Here is a 21,613-nt window from a genome sequence, read left to right on the forward strand (position 1 = left end):
TCATATTCTTGCTGAATTGAACAAGTTGAATTTTTGCATCTCGGGCTTTGCAAATCCACTGGAAGGCCATCTGTGCCATGTCGCCCCAGCTGTGCCTCCTGCTAGGACTTGCACGTGTCGGCAGGGGACGTGAGGGTGGAGGAGTCTGAAAAGGACCTGGGGAGGAAGCGTGGTCCTGGGCCAGCTCTGTGAGCAATGGAGTGGGCTGCAGGCAGCGGTTGAAGGTTTCACGACGTCAGGCTACTGCACAGGGTCCAGACCAGAGACCGGGCCTGGTGGACCGAGGGCACGGCAGCTGCAGGACTCGCGGGCCCCTGGCGAGGCTGTGGGGTGCGGGGTTGGCAGATTCAGGCACACGGAGACAGGGTGGGTGCGTCCAGGGCGAAGCCATCAGTGCTGCCTCTCGGGGACTCCAGTGAGCCGTCGCGGCAGGATGGAATAGAGGAGGCTTGAGTTGGTGCTGGGAGGCTGAACGTCTTGCATTTGTCGTTGGGTCACAGCCCTTAAAACCAACGGAGCGTCACTGAAGCGGCCCCGCCATCCGCCTGACTCAGCTGGCAGCCCAGGCGCATGTCCCCAGGGACGTGCGGGACCAGGTGCAGAACCGAGGTGCGGGGATTCTGGCCCAAGGGGTGTACTGAGGGGGCTTTCGGAAGGGAGTCGAGTGGTCAGGGCAGGCGGGCTGAGCGGGGACGATGCGCTGGAGACTTGCTGCCGCCTGCTCTCCCAGGGAGATCGGAGCGTGGATGGGGCTTTTCCGTGTTTGGTCACCAGCTGTGGGCGGCTCTGGGGGAGGGTCCTAACCGCCCAACCAGGGGCATGACTGGGCAGGGTGGCAGCCGTGACTAAGAGCAGAGTCGTCATCACTCATGACTGGGAAAGGGATCCGGCCACTACGGGAGGCCTGGGTGGGACATAACCATGTCATCATTGGAGACGGAACATGCGTCCCCCCAGATTCAGGCACTGAAATCCTAAACCTAATGCGATGGTACGTGGCTGCGGAGCCTTTGGGAGATGCTTAGGTCTCCAGGGTGGAGCCTTGATAACAGGGTTTCAGGCCCTCTAAGAGAGACCCCAGGAGTGCCCACGGCCCTCTGCTCTGTGGGGACACAGCAGGAAGATGGACGTCCATGAACTAGGAAGCAGCCTCCCTCCAGACTCAGGAACTGCCAGCACCTTGATCTCGGATCCCTCAGCACCTTGATCTTGGATCCCTCAGCACCTTGATCTTGGATCCCTCAGCTCTGTGGCCGCGAGAAACAGACTTCTGTTGTTCACAAGCCGCCCCGTCTATGGTTCTGTTATGGTAACCCGAATGGAAGAGGACAGCCATGTCCACTCATGACCCTCAACTCAGCTTTAGCGCCTTCACTGACCCAGGGTGTTCCCCTTCTCTGGGGCCGCAGATCACACCCACGGCAGTTCCCTGGTCTGCGGGAAGCTGCTTAGACTCTGTGTGGGGTCTCCGAGCATCCCTGCCGTCAAGAGGTAGCTTGGGCAGTGGACACTTCCAGGTGACCCTGAGCAGCTGGCGCAGTGGTGATGGCATGGCGGGAGGGCTTCTCCCGGGAAGAATCCAGTGACCTCACGCTCAGTCACCCGTCATCTCGGGCTGCCTGCGTGGATCTCAGCAGCGCTCTTCCCTCCGTTGTAAAAGCAAGAGTGGAATATTAAACAGCCTCGGCCACCGCGCTGTTTCCGACAAGCTCCACGCGGGAGAGGAAATTGTAACCACATGAAATATTGACGCTGCACCTCGCGGAGCCGCTGCCGACGCGACACGCAGCAGGTCGCTTTGGTGTGTTTGGGGTTTTCTTCTTCCAAAGTGGATTATCAGATGCCCTCCAGGGAGGAAACTGTGCACGGCAGGACTGTGGCCGGGAAGGAGAAGCCCGGAGGGTCCATTATCCAGGTCGTGGGCCTGGCTCAGAGCAGGGCACCGTTCCCGCCTTAGAGCTGTGTCACATCGGGGGACAGTCTCAGCCTCCCAAGTCACCCCCCCACCTTCCCAGGTAGACTTAACGTAGTCACATCATTATTACTCTTGGTTTTAAGGACTGTCCCCCAATGTCTGCTGGGAAAGCTGGTTGAAGGGCGCAGTCTGCAGACGGGGTGAAGAATGCCCGCTTCCCACCACTCACCTCCACCACCTGCTCAGGGGCGGTACTCTGCATCGTCCTGATGAGAACCCGGTGTGTCCACACCATTATTGTCTAATTTTTGGAGGAGGCTACCGAGGATTGAACTCAGGGGCGCTTGACCACTAAGCCATATCCCCAGCCCTTTTTATTTATTTATTTTACTATGTGACAGGGTCTCACTAAGTCGCCGAGACTGGCCTGCAACTTGCGATCCTCCTGCCTCGGTCTCCTGAGTCGCTGGGATTGCAGGCTTGTGCCAAGGCACCCAGCCCACACGAACGGCTAAGGGGCAGACAGGACTTTCACCAGTCTGTCCTCATGACGGCTCTGCCTGTCCTTGCCAGCCACCACCGAATGCCCCTTCAGGAGGCCCTGGCTTAACAAAGTGCAAGAAGACACAGACTTATCTGCAACTTTTCAGACGTTTTATTATAAAGAGAGTTGAGAGAAGGACTGGGCACCAAGACAGACATTTGCCGGGCCAGGATACAGCTGCAGACAAGGCCAAGAACCAAAACCAAAACCAAACCCCAAACCACGCACAGATTAGCATAAACTGCAACTTTGTTCTCAAGTTTTCTTCATAAATAGCTAGACACAAAAAAACAAAAACTGTGGCTGGCAATTTTAAATAGATGGACATATGGTTTACAAAAAAATAAAGAACACCTCCCAGTGGGGCTAGACCTTGTCCGGCTCTCGGCGCAGATGAGAGACCCTTTGACAGCTGCTGTGCACGCGTCTCCCTCAAGATAAAACTGAAAAACGATGTGCTAAGGGTCATATAAAACGCTTTGTACCTTAAAGGAAACTACTTCTCTTCCCCCACAAAATAATTTTACGGATGTCTTCAGCACAGTTCTAAAACACTTAGTTGACTACTTACACGGAGCCCACCGTTTGTAGGGTTGGAATCTTTAGTTCACACTGGGAAACCGTATCTGTGGCTGGACCAGCCCCAGGCTGCACCTCTGGGGGCGGGTTTCTGTTGGTAAGTGACCCCGGCAGGGTGGCCCGGTGAGCTGGGGCCAGACGTCCAGACAGAAGGGACTGTGTGCAGGGTGAAGAGCGGGGTCCGCGGTTACCCTGGAGCAAGCAGGTCAGCGGGCAGAAGGTTCCTGCAGGTTCTTCCGGCTGGTGGTGGGCAAAGGGCTGCCTCTGCAGAGTCTGGCGGGAGGTCGAGGAAGAGACTCAGTCCAGGGCATTGGTGGGTCACTGCTCATGCTGGCCGGTCACCCTGCCTCCTGCCACGGGCTTTCTGCTGTGGTCAGCCCTCCTGGCTCTGACTTGCCCTTCCAGCCAGCCTCGGGGAGGGGAGGGAGGCGGGGTTAGGTGAGGTAGAGCGATTTGTCCCTGGGGAGCAGGCTGTGGGAGAGAGAGGGGCTGTCAGAGCTGCTGGGAGCCCCCAGGAGCTGGGAACACAGGCCAGGGAGCCCCAGGACCCTGCGCTCTGGCCCTTTGCCCCTCACCCTGACCAGCTGCCCCTCTGAGGTCAAATCAGGGATGGCCAGGGTCCTCCTGGCTGTGCACCAAGCTGAACCAAACCACCCTCCTGGAATCTCCGTGGTACAGCCTCATTCTCAGCTCCAGGGAGAGGGCAGCGAGCGTCTGTCCTTCACAGCTGCCCATTCCAACATCCCAACGCTCTCGTGGCAGGTTTTAACCACGGCATTTTCATCTGTATATTTTCAAAGCTGAACTACAGCTCGGCGTGGTGGTGCACGCCTGTGATCCCTGTGGCTCTGGAGGCTGAGGCAGGAGGATGGCGAGTTCAAAGCCAGCCTCAGCAAAAGTGAAGCGCTATGCAACTCAATGAGACCCTGTCTCTAAATAAATACAAAATAGGGCTGGGATGTGGCTCAGTGGTCGAGTGCCCTGAGTTCAATCTCCGGGACAGGCGGCAGGTGTTTTTTGTGGATTTAGAATAGGACTCGGCTGTGGCCCGACATCCGTGCTGGGTGCCAAGAGTGGGCCTGGGGACGCTCGGGCAGTGTGAAGGACCTCCCTCCCGCCCAGGGACCCTGACTTCTGGGAAGGGAACTGCTGATGAGAGAACGTCTGCAGGGAAGGGAATTCTTGTGGGACAGACCTGCCACCCGCACAGAAGCTGCCCCGGGGCGTGTGGGGTCCACTCAGTGCCCGGCAGCACTGGTGTCCTGTGTTGCAAGACAAGGCCAGAGCCAGGGAGGCAGCTGCCTGGTGGCAGAGCTGGCCACCCGTCCACTGAACACTAGTGCCCTGCTTTCCACAGCGTGGCACTGCTGCGGGCCTGCTGCGGGGGGCCGCAGTCTCTGGGGCCGCGGGTTCGCTTTTGCCTGGGGAGAGGGGACCGGCGGGCAGGGTGGGGACCGGCAGGCAGGGTAGGACCCGGAGCTCCTCCTCCTGCCCACTCTTCCTCTTTTGCGGGCTGAAATCAAGTCACTCCGCCTTAGAGTTGGTGTGGCCTGGCTCCAAGAAGCTTTCCAGAGGAGGGGCCGCGAACGAGGTGGACCGAGAGAGCCAGGAGATGCTGGAGTCTGGGGAGCAGGTGCTCCTTCGGCCAGGGGATCCTGGGGTTGGAGCGCTGGCCCTCTCCTGGGGTGCCGCACCAGGTCCTGCACGCTCTGCTGTCCCTGCTCTAGGGAACTGCCCGTGCTGAATGCCCCATGCTGAACGAGACCCACCCTTCCCAGGGCTGCACTGGGGCTTGTGGGCAGCCCCTCGCCAACGGCTCTTGGTGGGACCCACTTCTGCCATCAGCCTGGCTTCAGGGCTCCCCTGGGGTCGGGCAGAACTGAGTGTCCCGCTGAGAGCACGTCCTGGCCCGGCCCTCCCCCACCCGCCTGGCCTTCCTCGCCCGCTCCCCCCACAAGCCCTCCTGGAGTCACCGAGGGCCACCTTAGGCTCTGCTTCCAGGGAGCCTGGCCTCAGACATGGGCCCCACCTGTGAAAGTCACAGGAAGCATCTTGGGAAAAACAGGATGGAAGGAGAAAGAGCGGGAAGAAAGGCGGCCTCAGTGTGCCAAGCAGGCCCGGGCATCAGGCTGGCGGAGGGCGCTGGGCTCCTGCTGTCTGTGCCACCTGCAGGCTCCATGCGTCCCTCGGGCAGGGCTGATGGCCCTGCGCCACGTTCTCCTGAGCTGCTCCCTGCCCCTGGCCGACCCTGTTCCCACTCTCCCTGGGGGCGGGCAAAGGCTGACGGGGACTGACCTGCAGGTGCCGATGCCACACTCCCCGCTGGGGTAGCTGCTGTCCCAGTCCCCGCTGCTTGTGGGGTTGGATGGCCCAGGAGAGCGGGGTCCCGAGCCGCTGGGGAACTCGGAGATGTGAGGGAAGTCCTACGGGGGAAGGAGGGGCCATGAGCGGAGAGGGCGAGGGTCTGAGGGTGTCCACCTCCGCAGGGACGCCTCCTGAGGGTGAGGTCCTGTGCCTGAGGGTGTCCACCTCTGCAGGGACACCTCCTGAGGGTGAGGTCCTGTGTCTGAGGGTGTCCACCTCTGCAGGGACACCTCCTGAGGGTGAGGTCCTGTGTCTGAGGGTGTCCATCTCTGCAGGGACACCTCCTGAGGGTGAGGTCCTGTGTCTGAGGGTGTCCACCTCTGCAGGGACACCTCCTGAGGGTGAGGGTGTCACCTGTGTCTGAGGGTGTCCACCTCTGCAGGGACACCTCCTGAGGGTAAGGTCCTGTGTCTGAGGGTGTCCACCTCTGCAGGGACACCTCCTGAGGGTGTCACCTGTGCCTGAGGGTGTCCACCTCCCCAGAGGCACCTCCTGAGGGTCACACAAGAGGTCCACTCTGCTCCAGTGCCTCTTCCTTTTCCCCAGTGGAAAAATCCCACCTCTGCCTAGCGGAACCAGGGTGTGGCTTTCCTTCCCTGGGCCTCAGCTTCCCGGTTGTGAAATGGAGGGATTGGGCTGAGCGTGAGCCTCGGAGCAGCCTCTGTGGAGCTGTCGGTGGGGCTTAGGCCTGGAGGGCTTTGCAGGGAGCAGGGACCGGGTCTGATCTGGCAGAAGCAGCAGGGGCCTCAGCCCTCAGGCCAAGAAGCGGAAGTGGACACAGATGAGGGAGGCCCCAGAAGAGCCCAGGACTCTAACTGGCCACTTGGCAATGTTCCAACGCCTGGCAGGCAAGGCACACGATACCCATTTCAGAGAGGTGAAAACTGAGGCCCAGAGAGGCCAGAGCCAGAGCCAGAGCTGGCGAGTGGCAGGGCCGGTACGGGCATTCCATGGCTGCCTCCCCTGTCCTGAAGGGGTCACAGGAGGCCAGTCCTTGCCCGGCTCTGCTTACCTGCGGCCCCGGGGGTGAGGGGCTCATGGCCAGCTGCACCTGGAGCGCCATGGGCGTGGGCAGGACGGGAGGCTGGGGGGCCGGGGACATGCTGACAGGTGGGCTGAGGAGGGCGCCCTGTGCGTGGGGCGGCAGTGGCAGCTGCTGGTGCAGCGGGGGGCTGAGCGGGAAGGAGGGCGGAGGCGGCGAGGACGCGCTGAGGCCAGGCAGCAGCGACTTGGAGCCCAGCGTCCGGGCGAGGCTGGCGGGAGAGGCCCCACTCCGGAAGGCCTGAAGGTCGGAGGGCGTGAGGAAGGAGGCCAGGCCCGGCATGGAGTACATGGGCTGCTTGGCGGGCAGCAGCTTGGCGGGGGGGTTCGCCTGGGTGCTCTTGGTCTCGCCTTGGTCTGGGGGGCTCTGGAAGGAGACGGAAGCCAGTGACTCAGGAGAAGAGGCAATGACAAGCCAGGACTTGGGCTGTGAGACTGGGGTGTCCTGCAAGCCCCTGCTACGGTCCCCACTGGCCCTCGGGGAGCGCTGTGGGCTGTGGACTGGCCAGCAATGACCACACTGGGTCCTTAGTGCTCCTGTCTCTGACCCGGCAACCGGCCCCCTGCCTTATTTTCTATCTTTGGATGCTGGGGATTGAGCCAGGGGGAGTTCAACCAGTACATCTCCAGCCCTTCTTAGTTTTTATTTAGAGACAGGGTCTCACTAAATTGTTTAGGGCCTCGCTAAGTTGCTGAGGCTGGCCTTGAACTTGCAATCCTCCTGCCTCAGCCTCCCGAGCCACTGGGATTACGGCATGCACCACCACATCCAGCTCCCACCCCCACTTTTATACCTGCATGGCCCCCTGCCCCTGGGGCAGTTCCATGTTCCTGGGCCTCACCAGGGTTGTCCTCTGGTTTTGCCCCTCCCCAGCTTCTATGCCCCTGCGTGGGTCCCTCTATGTGCTGGGCTCACATGGAAGCTCAGTGGAACACAATGCATGTAGAGCATGGGCCAGGCACGCCACAGGTGCGCCGTGGACGTGATCTGAGGTTCTCACCCAGCTGTTCCAAACCCATGCAGCTGGCCATTCCCATGGGTCCCAGTTCTTGTACTGTCCCTCTTATCAGTTACCTAGGGATCCGGTTACCTTGGAGACGAGGCTAGCCCTGTAGGCTGCCAGAGCTTTCAGATACTCCTTCTTTGCTGCTTCAGTCTTCCTCTTGTAGGCCTGAAAAACCCAAGACATGGGCGACAACCAGGAGAATGTTAGAGGAGTCACAGTGCAGAGCTCGGGACGGGAAGCATGATTCCAGGGCTGTGTGGGAATGAGGGCAGAGTGGTCAGAAGCTGGGTCAGGCACCCACTAGCCCCTCTTGGGCTGCACAGGGAGTATGGAGGCCAGGCTATGTCCCAGTCCCTCAGCCATCTTGCTGTGTGTCCTTGGGCGACATGCTTCACCTCTCTGGGCCTCCAGGTCATATCAGCCCCACTGACTTCAGAAAGACAAAGTTCCTGGAAGCCCCCTCTTCTGACCCAACACGGTGCACATTTCTTAATATTGTTTCTGGCATGAACCCTACTTGTTCAGTGTCTTAGGCTGGATTTATATTTGCTAATATTGTTATGAGGGATCTTGGACCTAGGTTCCTACGAATTATCGCACGAATGGCCAGCGGTACCGCGCTTGCCTAGAGTGTGCGAGGACCTGGGATCAACCCCCAGCACTGAAATCAATAAACACAAACAAAAAACAGGAGAGTGTGGGAGGTCAGACTCTCACCAGCGTGGCTTGCCCGGGGCTGCGCTGGACGGCGTCAGAGTGGGCAGCTGGGGGGCGGAGCCTTCAGAGGCGGGGCGCCTGAGGACACTGTGCCCCCAAGACTGCTCAAAAAGGAGAGGACATCGCCCCCACCACACAAAGGACGTCCTGGGACAGGAGACACACGCCGACCAAGGTCCCTACGGCAGAAGCTGCGGGCCCGCCACACCTCCCGGCACCGCAGAGCACAGTCAACCTCCAACGGCAGCGGGCGACCCCTGGGCCGGGGCACCAGCAGCGGGAGCCTATCTGCCACTCGTGCCAGGTGGCTACACAGCTGGAGAGGTACGTCCCCTGGAGCCGCTCCCAGCCGGGATGAGATGCTGCTCCACCGCGGCCTCGCAGCTAGCGGGCCAGCTCCGGCGGGGTTCTCGGCTGGCCCGGTCCCCAGGTGGGACTGCGCTCCGGGGGCCACGGGTGGGGACCCCAGACCATGGCCCCTAGGCACTGCCTTTCTTTCCCCATTTCACCTCCCCAGTAAGCGTCTGCCTCGCTCCTGGCACGACATCCCCAAGCCGCCGAACCGCAGAGGGTGATGAAGGAGGCATTTCTAACACCCGGACGGCCTCTCTCAGGCCGGGGCCGCTGCTCTCCCGGTTCCCCGTCTCAGCAGATGGCGCCTCCATCCACCCAGAACGCAGGCCAGAGTCCACACGCCTGCACCCCTGCCCCTCTGCCCGGTCCCCGCCATCGTCATCTCCCACCCTGGGCCTGCCACCCTGGATCCCACCCTGGATCCCACCCTGGATCCCACCCTGGATCTCCCCTCTTCCGGCCAGACTGGCCTTTCCTCTGCATGAAAGTTCTTCTGACAGGGACCTGCCACCCCCCAGGCCCTGCCCCCTCCCAGCTCTGCCTCTGCATGTGGCCCCTCCAGAGTCCTAATGCCAGGCACTTGCCGGTCCCCTCCCCTCGCCAGGCCTTTGTGAGCCCGGCTCCCCTGCCTGGAAGGCTCCCCGGCCCGGCAGCCCACCCTCGGTCTCAGGGGACTCGTCTGCTCCCCTCTTCTTGCTCCCAGGTGGGCACGTGACACAACCACAATCGCCACTTACATTGACTTATCTGATTATTGGATTAACTGCTCTTATGCCAACAACCCAACCAAGCCTCCCGGTTCTACAGATCTGAGTGCAGATCCTGACTCCAGGCTGATTCACGACAGTGCCCTCCAACACATTAGCCTCTTGGTATCTCCATTTCCTCCTGTCCTAAAGGCAAGCGATGGCCACTCCATGGGTTACCACAAGGATGAGTGGGGTCATGGAGAAGAGGCCCAGCAGAGAGCTCAGCCCAGACATGCTCAGAGACTAGGAGCCATCATTCTTGTTTTACAGCTCAGAGAGGTTAGGTAGTTACCCTGAAGTTGCACAGCTGGTAACTGCAGCCTTACTGCAGCTAGCTCTGTGCCCTCTTTCCCCAGAGGCCTTTAGAGGGGGCCATGGGCACACAGCTAGGGGGACAGGAAGCTCTGGCCTGGACTTCAGACTTGAGAAGAGTTGGAGGGACAACTCTGACCACTTCAAGGATGGAAAGTAGACTGCAGAACCGTTAACTCGGGAGCCTCTGGTCCCGAAGGGCCGGCTCTGGTCTCACACCTTCGGAGTCTGCCCTCCACCCCAGGGCCTCAGGTGTGGCTCGGAAAGGGACCGTGGCTCACCTGCTTCTGCTCCTCACCCAGACTGTCCCACATGGAGGCCACGATTTTGGACACATCTCCGAAGGTGGCGCTGGGGTTCTGCCCCTTGATGGCAGCCTGAGTATCTCTGAAGAAGAGCGCGTAGGCCGACACGGGCTTCTGCGGCTCGTTCGGGTCCTTCTTCTTCTTTTTCTTTGGGTTCTTGGCCTTTTTTCCTGGGTCTGCGGAGGGTCTTTTCTCTCCTGAGATCTGCCCGGGTGAGAGGAGTCAGGGAATCACACCAGCCCCAGCGCCTCCTGCACGGCTGCCCACCCGGCCTTAGGAGCCGGACTCCGCTCGGCATCCCGCGTGGGCCTGTCCCGCCCGCCCACACCCAGGGAGTGACAGGCGCTGCCCGCTTGGACTCATGCACTGGCCACTGCTAGGTGGGGAGGCCATGGACAACTGACACACAGACACAGACAGAAAGACTGACACGTGGAGACACACAACCTGGGTAGGAGGCTGGGTATTGGTTTAACGCATCAAAGAGAGTCAGTGCAACTGGAAAGTAGATTTGGGGAAATCTAGAAGTCCCTGCATGATTGACTGCTGATCAAGGTGACAAAATCACACGTGAAACTGGCCAGTGCCCTGTCCACTCCATCCGGATGAACTTCTAACCTCTTCTGTTGGACAAAAATCCCTTGTGTCTTTATCACGCTTTAAATTTTTTTCTTTCTTTCTTGTTTTGGTGTCAGGGATGGACCCAGAGGCCACATCTCCAGCCCCGTTTTGTATTTTATTTAGAGACAGAGTCTCACGGAGTCGCTTAGTGCCTCTCTGTTGCCGAGGCTGGCTTTAAACTCACGATCCTCCTGCCTCAGCCTCCCCAGCCGCTGGGATGACAGGCATGACCACTGCACCTGCTTTCTTTCAGCTTTTCTGTCGCTTCACCCCTTCCCCCAGCCCCCAAGTTAAGGTCTTTCTTTGCAAAATTCCCTCATCGGCATGAACACGAGTCACGGCAAAGGCACATTCTGAGGGAGACGCAGGGTGGCCTGTCAGGTGGCGTTTGGGTCTGGCTCTGGAAGACTGTGGACTTCGGGCCACCTCCAAGTTTTAGATGTGGGTTTTTTCTTAACTGCTCTCCCTCTGCACCCCCCTCCCCATGATCACAACCATCTCCAAAGATTGCCCTTGATTATAAAAGGTCAGCCCCCTACCGTGTGGCTGCTGGGCCACTCTGGGCAAGTGGCTATCCCCTGGCCCCCTGGGAGGGTGGGAAGGGATGAGCCTAATCTGACATCATCAGGCCAGTCCTGGAGTCAAGGGACACCTGGAGAGGCTGTAGGATCACAATCCCACTTGGGGTTTCCAGTGGGTAGGGGACTGAGATGTCCCCCACAGACCTCTGGGGCTCTGTTAGCACACTCAGGCCGCACACACCAGGACAGGGGACTTTGCAAAGGCCCTGGATCCTGCAGCAAAGTCTGTGGCTCAGTGTGCTGAGAAGTTGACAGTGACACCATGAAACCAGGGGCCAGAGGATGAGACTCGGGCCTTGGTGTCTGAGGCACAGGGAGGGAAGGAACGGACGCCGCTTCTGTCCTAGCGTCCCCCTCTGCAGCCACCCAGCTCTCCAGGCCTCAGTCCTTCACTCTGCAGAGAGGTCCTTGTGAAGAAGAAAGGCACCCAGGCCGTGGAGGCAGGTCACCCGCCAAGCCCTCCTTCTGCCACGGGCTCACGGGAGAGCCTTTCTGGGCATCTGTGCGCCTCCCCAGCAAAACAAGATGCTGTCAACAGAGAGGAGCCCGGGGTCCGTGCAAGGGACGGGGCCTGGCCAGGCGGCAGCTCTGCTCCCTGATGTCCTGCCGTCTGTGGACTCCAGGGGTGCAGGGAGAGGGTGCATCCCCACAACGGGGCCACCAACTCAGCGCCCCATCCCAGAGGTCAGTGCAGAACGCCCTGCACCCCGAGGACCTCTGCGGGACCACACGCTTTTGTCAGAGTATTTCACGTGAGGGATACGTTAACCAGCTCCATTCAACTACCCCATGTTGTATATCGACACGACTGTGCAGCCCACAAAAATACACGATTAATATTTGTCCAGAAGTTTAAATGTTTTTGTGAGTGATAGTTAACGGAAAAAAAATGTTTTTTCTCTTAAAAGTCAAAGTGGCATGAGACCAGACCCTGAGGATCTTGCTAATGTCATTGATGCCACCGACACCATGCGCTGGCACCAGGAAGGAGCCTTCACCTGTTCCCACGGCATTTCCTCCTGCCGTCCTTCAACACTGTTACAGTGGCCTCCACGTTGTATGTGAGGCTGAGGGAACAGAGGGCGAGCTTGCCAACGGTGCCCGGGAGATCTGACAGCTGAAACCCGGTGTCCCAAGGCCCCTGGTGCTCCCCGATGACCAGGACTCCAGCCACCTGACCCGTCTCTCCCTCCTTGGTTTCCAACAAAGGGCAGAGCCACCCTTGCAGTCTTTTCCAGGGTGAAGTGGTGCCACATGGCCCCACAGGGCCCGTCCGCACGGATGGGAGGGCATCTGACCGTTTGCCTGTCCGCCCCACATACCTTGAAATGGGCTTCAGACTCCTCCTCCTGCGTGGAGCTGGAGGGAGAGGGGGTTGCCGACTTGCTCCCTGGCGGTGACGGGGAGCTGTGGCTGATGCTGCTCCGGATGCCCATCTGGGAGATGAGCTGGGATTGGCTGAGGGCGCTCATGTGGCTGGCCAGCATGGCTGGGCGACCCAGCAGCGGTCCCGGCCGGCTGGAGTCGTAGGCCGCAACCTCGGAGTGCACCATCTCCTGGATCTAGGAAGGACAGGGCATTTGTGTTAGAAGGACCTGACCGGACACGCCATCACATCTGCACCACAGGACGCAGGGGAGGGGCATTCGGATGCGATGTGGCGGGGGTCCCGGCTCCGTGCTGAGACGGGGAGTCCTGTTCTGCTTTGACCTCTGCATGATGTGCAGCCCGTGGCGGGTAACGAGGGCTCCCTGGCAGCTGGCCATTTTGCAGACATTCATCCCGGACAGACAGCACTTCAACCCTTGCCAGAGAGTTCCGCCCAGCTGTGAATGATCCTTTTATAGTATTGATCTTCCCTCCCGGAATGCATCTCTGCATTGATCCCCTGCGCAGTATAATAGCGAGGAGGGCAGATGCTGGACGCCAAGAGCATTTTGAAGCTTTTTTGAAGCCTGGCCCTGCCCCTGACCAGCGGTTAAGTGACTTTGGCCAGCTGACTTAACCTCTCTGTGCCTCAGCTTTTTTCAACTGTAAAATGTAGACAAAATCAAACCTATCCTCTCAGGTTGTTAAGGATCAAATATACCCGGCATGTCATAAGCCCCGGATCACAGAAGCACTTGTTCAATTCTTTGAATTCAAAATGTTTAGCACTTTTCTTCCTATATGTCAGCAATTTTCCTGTTTGCTTCATTTCTCATGATATTTTCCAACTAGTTATTTTCAGAATTAAAGAAGCTACTGATTGTACTTATGAGCATTTCCTAGTTCTAAACACAGAGCACTGTGCATTCTCCCCCCAACATTGTATACACACCTACGCTTCAGTGAGGCTGGACAATTTGCACACTCGTAATTATTCTTATTTCCTTTGCATCTGTGATTATTTCCTCTTTCTAGTTTCCAATGTTAAATATCTGCACTTTCCTCACTTTTTCTTCATTAGGCAAGCTAATGGACTTTCAATTTCATGTAGATTGTTCCCTCCTCAAAAGAATCAGATCCCAAATTCATCCCTCTATATTTTATCTTTATTAATCCCTCTCTCTGCTTTTTAATGGTTTGCGGCTTCTCCCTCGATTTTGAGTCACATTTTGAATCACGTGTTCTCATTCTTAATTTTCAGTACTAGGTTTAATGCTATGAATTTTCCTCTGAGCGTGGCTTTAACATCCCTTGCAGTCTTCATCATGTAAGGATTTTGTTGTTGTTCTTTATTTTATGTGCAGGTGTTTGTTTTTCTAATTTTTTTTTCTTTAACCCAAGAGTTGTTGAGGAAGATTTCTGAAATTTCTAAGTGGTTCATTTCATTTTCCTTCTTTTCCTTTCGCTACTAATTTCTAGAAACAACAGAGGTCAAAGAACGTGGAGTGTACCATTTGCACTTTTGAGAATTTGTTAAGGTGTTTTGGGGACCCAAATACAATGAAATTTCACACACATCCCACTGTACTTATAGGCTAAGTGTGGGCTGGGTTGGCAGATGAACGCAGCAGAATAACCTTGATCTATTGGATCAGCAGTGATTATTAATTAGGCTCCTTTCTTACTTTGTGGCTCTAATCTGACACAGGCTTGCCTAGTGTTCCCTGAGTCTTCTGTATCTATCCAAATCTGCCTTTAATGCTTAAAGGTTTGGTTTTGGTAGAAGTTGGGTTTTACTGCAAGAAGATAGCTAACCGCATCTTCATTAAGGATCAAACTTTTTATGATTATAATGTGTCTCATTTTTTATCTCACTTTTTCCTTGAATTCACTGGAGTCTGATATTGCTATTGCTGCCCTTGCCTATGTATTTTTGTGAATCTGGCACGTCTTTATCTCTTAGTTTTTATTTGTTAGGGTTATCTTTATCAAATGTTGGTGTATGTACTATAGTCAGCTTTAAAAAGAGAGATGAGATGATGTTTCCTTTTCTTTACACCTTGGAACAATATATGGCATAGATATTACATTTGCCTGGGAAAAACAAAAGTGTTTAGATATGAAACTGTCTGAGGCCCAGTGCTTTTGCAATATCTTCCACGCTAATCAGTCTGCTCTTGTTTCCATTTTTTCTTGAGTCAATTTTGGCAATATATATATATATATATATATGTATATATATATATATATATATATATATATATATGTATATATATATATATATATATATAACTATCCATTTCATTCAGGTTTTAACACTGGAACACTATACTTCTAGTTATGGTTTTTGTAGTTAGATCCCTAAATATCACAATATTACAATTAAAATTCTAAATTGTAATATTGTTGAGGCATGTTGCTTTTTAAAAATTTCTTCTCAAATGCTTATGTATCTGAACTGTCAATCAAAAGAACCAGTTCATATTTAAAAAAATCAATTTGACAACTTTGTGAGTATTATCAGTTGGACTCCCTTTCCCTCTTGACTTTGATCTCAGGTGCCCTCTGCTATTTGTTTTTGATCTAGGTTTTTCAAATGAAGCAGTTTATTTCTTTGCACGTTGCTTTTGTAGTACAGAGGCATCTGGGGCAGGGTGTCCAACAGGAGCACGGCACCATGCAGGGGACGTTGGATGATGTCTGCACACTTTTGGTTCTCACAGCTGAGGCTGCTCCTGGCATCTGGTGGTGGTGGCTGTGCATGCTGCTCCTCTCCAACCTGTCCCTGAACACAGAACTCTGCTTCCCTAAACGAGGAGAGAAGCCCCTGCTCTCTGGCAATGATTTTTTTGTGGGAGGAGAATTTTAGCTGCACCATATACATATTTTTAAACTATTCTACAACTGAAGCCTTGGTTTTTCTTTTTTTATTCTAAGGTTATTCAGAAGAGTATTTTTCATTTAATATCTCCTTTGGTTATTGTGGTCAGAAAATGGGAATTCTGGGAATTTTACTTTTTTGGAATATACACAGATTTCCAATACTGCTTAGAAGATGATAAATTTCTGTAAAATGTTCATGAACATCTGAAATCTCAGTCATATACGGATTTCTCGGTATGTCTACTCAATGCAGTTTTGACTACTTTAGCTTTGAAAGCTCAGAAAAACCAGGAAAAGTCTGCCATTCCCATTGCGTTCCCATCAGTATCTCCATAAAATTTAAGTAGGCTTTCTTCATATATATTGACGTAAAGTTCATCCCTTTAATGTCTGAGAGTACTGTGCTTTCATTAAGGCTTCTCCTTGTTCATATCTTTGTCTCAATTCATCTTTGTCTTAAATCCTATTTTATCTATTGTTATTACCACTTTCTTCCCACTGTAGGATCTGAAGATCCTACATTTGGTCAACAGCATCTAGGTAGATGTTGGTTTCTAACACAGTTCTTAATATATTATGTCATACATATTATATTGTTAATCATAGAGAAACCTGAAAATTAGACTTAAAGTGAACTGTTTTAAAAGGAAGAGGTTTCAAGACCTTCTTTCCACCCTAACAAGCACGTACTTTTCCTTCTTTAAATCTTAAATAAGAGTCTGGCATTATTTCCTCCTGGGAAGATTGGTAGTAGGGCTCTGTGGTAGGATTTGCTATTTTCTTCCCAGCTGCATGCTTTAGAATTCTTCAGTCAGATACTCCTGACTCTAATTTAATATCTTGCCAACTCTTGATAATGGCAGATTTTTGAATTTCTGCAAACCTTTTAAGGGTGAAATGCTCTCAAAGTCATTCTCATTTGCACTGTTCTGATTACTAGCAAGGCTGAACACGTTTTTATAAGTTTACTGGACCATTTGGGTTTCTGCTTCTGCTGCTGTTTCGAGGGTAAAGTAGCAGAGCTTAACACTTCAGCAAACAATTTGACAGCACCCAGTATATCAAAGACACAGACTCCTACAACCTGGATGCCATTCCAATGTACTTACTATAAAGAACTTTCCTACATGGACAAGAAGTGATAGATACTGGAGTAAATGTTGTGAAAGGCCCTGAAAGGGGCAGATCAGTGACCTTTCAAAGCACTGCAGGGACCTAGTGGACCTCTGGGGTCACTGGATTCTGTCAGGGTGACTTTGTTTTTGACTAGGCTATTTTACAACTTTGTAAGCTGTAGAAAAATGATATCAATGCAACTGATTTTGTATTATTTAAAAATATTTCAATTCTGCTAAAATATGGATCACAAAATTTTCCATCTTAACCATTTTTAAGTACAGTTCAGTGACATTAAATACATTCACATTGTGGTATGACCATTGCCACCATCCATCAGGAAAAATTTTCCCTTGCAAAACTGAAACTCTGTACCTGTTTAATAATAACTCCCCATTCCCCCTCGCCCTGCCCCTGGAAATCACTGTGCTAAATTGTGTCTCTATAAGTTGACCACGCTAGGTCCCTTGTTTAAATGGCATCATGCTGTCTTACTTTTTAGCGGCTGCTGTATTTTACTTAGCATGATATCTTAAGATTCATCCACGCCATAATGTAAGTCAGAATTTTTTCCTTTTAAAAGTTGAATAATATTCCATTGTATTCATGTTCTCAGAAATGGAACTGATAGATCATATGGTCATTCTAGCTTTAATTTTTGAAAACTCACTACACTGTTTTCCACAGTGGCTGGCCTGTTTTGCATTCCCACTGTTATAGTTTGGAAATGGAACGTCCCTCAAAGGTTGAGGTACTGAAGGCTTGGTCCCCAGTTGGTGGCTCACCTGGGAGGTGGTGGAAACTTTTGTGGGGGGTGTCCTAGTTAGAAGAGGTGGGTCACTGGGGGTCTTGCCTTTGGTGGGTATATTTGTCCCCATTCCCTGATGTAATATTCTCTCTCTTTCTCTTTCTCCTCTCTCTGCTTCCTGGCTGCCATGTGGTGACAACTTTGCTCTACCACACCCGCCATGATGCTCTGCCTCACCACAAACCCATAGTGAGGGGGTCAATTAACTGCAGACTGAGACCACTGAAACCACGAGCCAAAGTAACTCTTTCCTCCTTTCAGTAGTTTTTCTCGGGCATTTTGTCACAGTGGCAGAAAGGTGACAAACATCCTCCAAGTATTTTAATTTTTCCACATCCTCACCAATACTTGTTGGCTTTCTCTCTCTCTTTGCTAGAAATCCTCCTAATGATGTGAGGTAGAATGTAGATGATTCTTATCCACAAAAAAGCAAATAAATTTTGTCTGGTAGAGATATAACTGACCCACTCCACAGAAAAGAGGATTCCAAACTTTATATTCCATTACTGTATAGATATTAACCAGTTTGGTATTGACTAGAAAATGTATTTCAACATTCCTGATTGTTTATAAATGTGTTTATTCTTTAGATTCCCCTTGGAAAACTAATTGTTCTATTGTACTAACTTCTTCATTAATACTGAGTTGAAGAAAATGTTGACATGTTTTCATTTTATATTTGGGAATCATATTGTATTCTGAACATTATACATTACAACAAAGATGATCCTGGCAGCATTTTTTTTTTAATTCCAGAAAAACTAGAAATAATCTGAATGTTCACCAGCTGGGAACTAGTGAAAATCTGGTATTCTCACAAAATGGAATTCCATTCAAAGGGAGAGACTGACCTGCAACCACACCCACCACTGTGAATGCACTTTAGCAATGTGTGAAACATCTCAGAAGGAGTCACACCATCCAGAACCTTTATGTGCATGCTTAAAACACACAGCATTTCTATAAAGTGCTTAAGGATATGTAAAAATTCAGTAAAAGCATAAAAACACCTACACTGGAATAGAGGCTACTTCCTTCTGAGAAAGAAAAAGAGCTGGAACAGGAGCTGAACTCGCTCTCTGTAATATTTATTTCTTCAGAAGCAGATCCAAAGCAAAAAAATAATCACAGACTGGGGTGGGGTGGTTCTTCAAAGCGAAGCTCAGAACTCAAACACAAGGACTCGGGGAGTCTGGGCTGGGGACGTGCTGCCAGCCACGTCACTTCAACGCCCATATTATGCACCATGAAATGTCTCAGAGAAGGCAAGGCTGATCTGCTAATCTCTGGCCTGGGCTCCAGGCTCCACATTCAGCTGCCTAATTGGCATCTTCACCTGGACGCCCCACCAGCAGCATATCAGACTGAACATGCCGAAAGGGAACCCTTTGTTCTCCTGAAATCTTTTCCTTGCCCAGTTTTACCAAAACTGCAAACGGCACCTTTATTCATGCAGCTGTCCAAGTCACCAACCAGGGCGCCAGCCTCAGCTCCTCCCTTTCCCTGCCCCGGATGCACCCCAGTTGGCTGCAGAGTCAGTGTGGAGCTCCCTCACATCTCTCCTCCCAGGTCATTGTCACCCTCTCAAATAGGTAAATCACTAGCCCCCCTAAAATCCTTCATAGGCTTCCTGAACTTTTTAGAATAAAATTTTCTCTAAAAACCAAAAATAACAATAATAATAATGGCTTTCTAAACCTCAGTTTTGAAACTAAAAGCTTTGAACTAAAAGCTTGCACTAAGATAGTTATACATGGAGCCTGTTGTGGTACTTGGCAGGTTCTTGTGAGCTGAATGTTTTCTACTTTCTTCAGGTGGGTGACATTTTCTGTGATCATTTACTTAACTATTGCCTTTCTTCCCAACCTCCCATGGAAAACACTGAGTCCTCAGAAACTTATCTTTTCTGCAGTACCTTAGAGCTCTTAAATTTCTTTCTTGGAGTTTTGGGGGAAAGTCTTGAGCTGATCACCTTTCTTACCCAGGTTATCAGTACTGCCGTTCAGAATTTTCACTGACTTTTTAAATCCAATGATCACATATTTTGGCTGAAAGCAATCTTTCCTGGTTTTGAGTTTTCCTCATCACATGGACATGCATGTCACTGAAGTTTGTTCAGAACGAGGGTTGTCTCCTCCTCTTTTGGAGTAGGATCCTCGGCAGGCACTTTCTTTACAACTCCAGGTTTTGAATCATTGTCCAGTGACATTTCTTTATAATCCTAATTTCTCGATGAGGACCTGCCCACAGCAAAAGCAAATGCTTGCTGGATCTCAAGTAAAAGCAGCACCACACATGCCACCCTGCCCAAATGCTCCACACAGGTGCCTGGCTCACCGACCTTAGAACTGTATCCTCCACAGACTACCCCCGACCTCACAGGAGCCTCTGCATCGTGACAGACAGGATTCCAGGGACAAGAAGTCCTTCAGGGTCTTTCAGTCAACTAGGAAGACAGAGCCCTACATAAGACAGTATGTGACTGGTTGTTATTAGATACAAACTACTAAGTCAGTAGTAGTGACTTGTGTCACTATGTGTCCCAGAAGTATCAGGGCATTTGACAAACTTCTTTCTAATTTCCCCTCAGTGAAAAATAGGCCCTGAATTGGGGGCATGCTATCCAAGGCTGTCCACTCCATGGACACTGTAGGTGCTTGAACCCCACTCCCGGTACCTTGCTGCTGTACCCATCCCCCACGTGCTGGGAACATTGGACCTGTCCCCTCTCCAGCAAAGTGTCACTGGCCAAGGGGCTTCCTGGGTTCAACTCCCAGCCAAACAACTGGCACCCTAACAACGGTGCCAATCTCCTCCCAGTCCCAGGCCATGCTGGTCACCAGCCAGAGCGAACTTCCTGGGGTGTAAACTGTCCCCCGACTGCCGACCTCCAGTCCGGGTCTTCTTAGCAATGGCCTCACCTTTGAAATGCCATAATCAAGACCTGCACCATCTCCTCCTGACCTCTCCAGTCCCTTCCCAGAGCTCCCTGGGGACACAGGGCTTCTCTCCAGATGGGGTCGTCCCTCTGTGTCACCCAGAAGCTTCCCTGAAACGTCACCTCTGAGAAACCTTCCCTGCCCTGGCTTTCCTCCCCATCCCTGGCTGTCTGTCTTTGTTGTCCTTGGTGGCACACAGGGGACATCTTCTCAGGTGCAGAGACACCTGCTGCAGCCCCCACTCAGGAGAAGTCTGGGAACTGAACGAAACAGCTCCTGTGCCCCTGCACAGAAGCATGGCCAATCCACGGGCCACGTGCACATCTGCACGCTCTCCAGGCAGGACGGGGCAGCCTTGGGAAGGTAATGAGGCTTCCTGGGCTTAACAGCTTCTCAGGGCTGTGGGGACACAATGTGTTCTTCACAAATGTCCCCCATGTTCTCCACGGAGAGCAGCCCTGTGCGAGGCATGACACCACACAGTGGGGACAGTGAGAAATCACACGGCCCTCCTTCCCGACTTCTGTCAATTCACAGAACTGACGCCACCCTACTTCCTTGGAGGGGGACCAAGGTATCGTTAAACAGCCTCCCACTCTGTCCAGGACTTTTTCCCCTGGTGGCCATGGTGCCTCCCATTCACTGTGTTCTACCATTTCAGCCCCTGCATTGGTTCGAGAGGATCCCTAAACTCTTAATTTCTGAGCATCGTTACACTCCAAAGGGAGATTTGAAGCCACTGATCAGCATTTTACAGCCCCTCTACTGTCTGAGAGTAGCCCTGTCCAGTGGACACCGGTGTCCTTCTGCCAGAGGACAGCAGCGACGGTGATAGAGGTCATCATGCTTAGTAGTGTACTGAGCGCAGCCCGTGGGCAGGCGTGGTGCCCGGGGCGGCGTGAGTAACTCTGATATTCCCAACTTACAGCACAGGCACTGAAACTCAGAAAGATGAAGTGGATTTCCCAGGATCACAGAGTCGGGCAGTGGGAAAGCCCAAATTCTGCCTGTCTTCCAGCCTGCGATCCTCTCAGCACCCTGCGGACTCAACAGCTCCCTGGAGCCCAGGGCAGTAATGAAGCTGCCCTGCCAGGGCAGCGGTGAGGACCAAAGGGACAGGTAATTTCTGCAGTGCCAGGCGCATGGGAGGTACTCAGCGCAAGCCTCCCTGCCTTCATCCCCCACGCACTTGCTCACGGTGTGAGCTTGTAGGGGATCTCGCCTGGGCTAAAAGGAGGTCAGAAACAAGAGAAGGTTCTGAAATAGGAGAGGAGAGGGGAGGCAGGAGGGAGACTCCCAGGACGATAATAACAGCATGGCCTGGCCCAGGGCTTCCCGAGTTGGCAAACTTCTCTAAAGGGTTGGATATTAAATATTTTAGGTTTTGTGGGCCAGATGGTATCTGTTGCC

The 21,613-nt window shown here is 52.9% G+C and overlaps 1 protein-coding gene across 3 annotated transcripts in view; it reads right to left on the reverse strand.

Annotated features, from left to right (window-relative positions):
• Positions 1-2,558: 2,558 nt before the first annotated feature.
• The window catches only part of Tox2 (TOX high mobility group box family member 2), a 126,960-nt gene continuing 107,905 nt past the window's right edge, over positions 2,559-21,613 (reverse strand). For 2 of the 3 annotated variants that reach the window (XM_047540490.1, XM_047540492.1), the window contains exons 4-9: positions 12,412-12,651; positions 9,864-10,091; positions 7,535-7,615; positions 6,415-6,810; positions 5,334-5,461; positions 2,559-3,311 (exon numbers count right to left, since the gene is read on the reverse strand). In XM_047540490.1, the coding sequence (XP_047396446.1) occupies positions 3,245-3,311; positions 5,334-5,461; positions 6,415-6,810; positions 7,535-7,615; positions 9,864-10,091; positions 12,412-12,651 (1,140 nt within the window). In that variant the 3' untranslated portion in view covers positions 2,559-3,244. Of the gene's footprint in view, positions 3,510-5,333; positions 5,462-6,414; positions 6,811-7,534; positions 7,616-9,863; positions 10,092-12,411; positions 12,652-21,613 lie in introns of all 3 variants that reach the window. The other variant, XM_047540491.1, reaches the window with a different exon arrangement.

This window comes from Sciurus carolinensis, chromosome 2 (assembly GCF_902686445.1).
Source record: "Sciurus carolinensis chromosome 2, mSciCar1.2, whole genome shotgun sequence".
Classification (NCBI taxonomy): domain Eukaryota; kingdom Metazoa; phylum Chordata; class Mammalia; order Rodentia; family Sciuridae; genus Sciurus; species Sciurus carolinensis.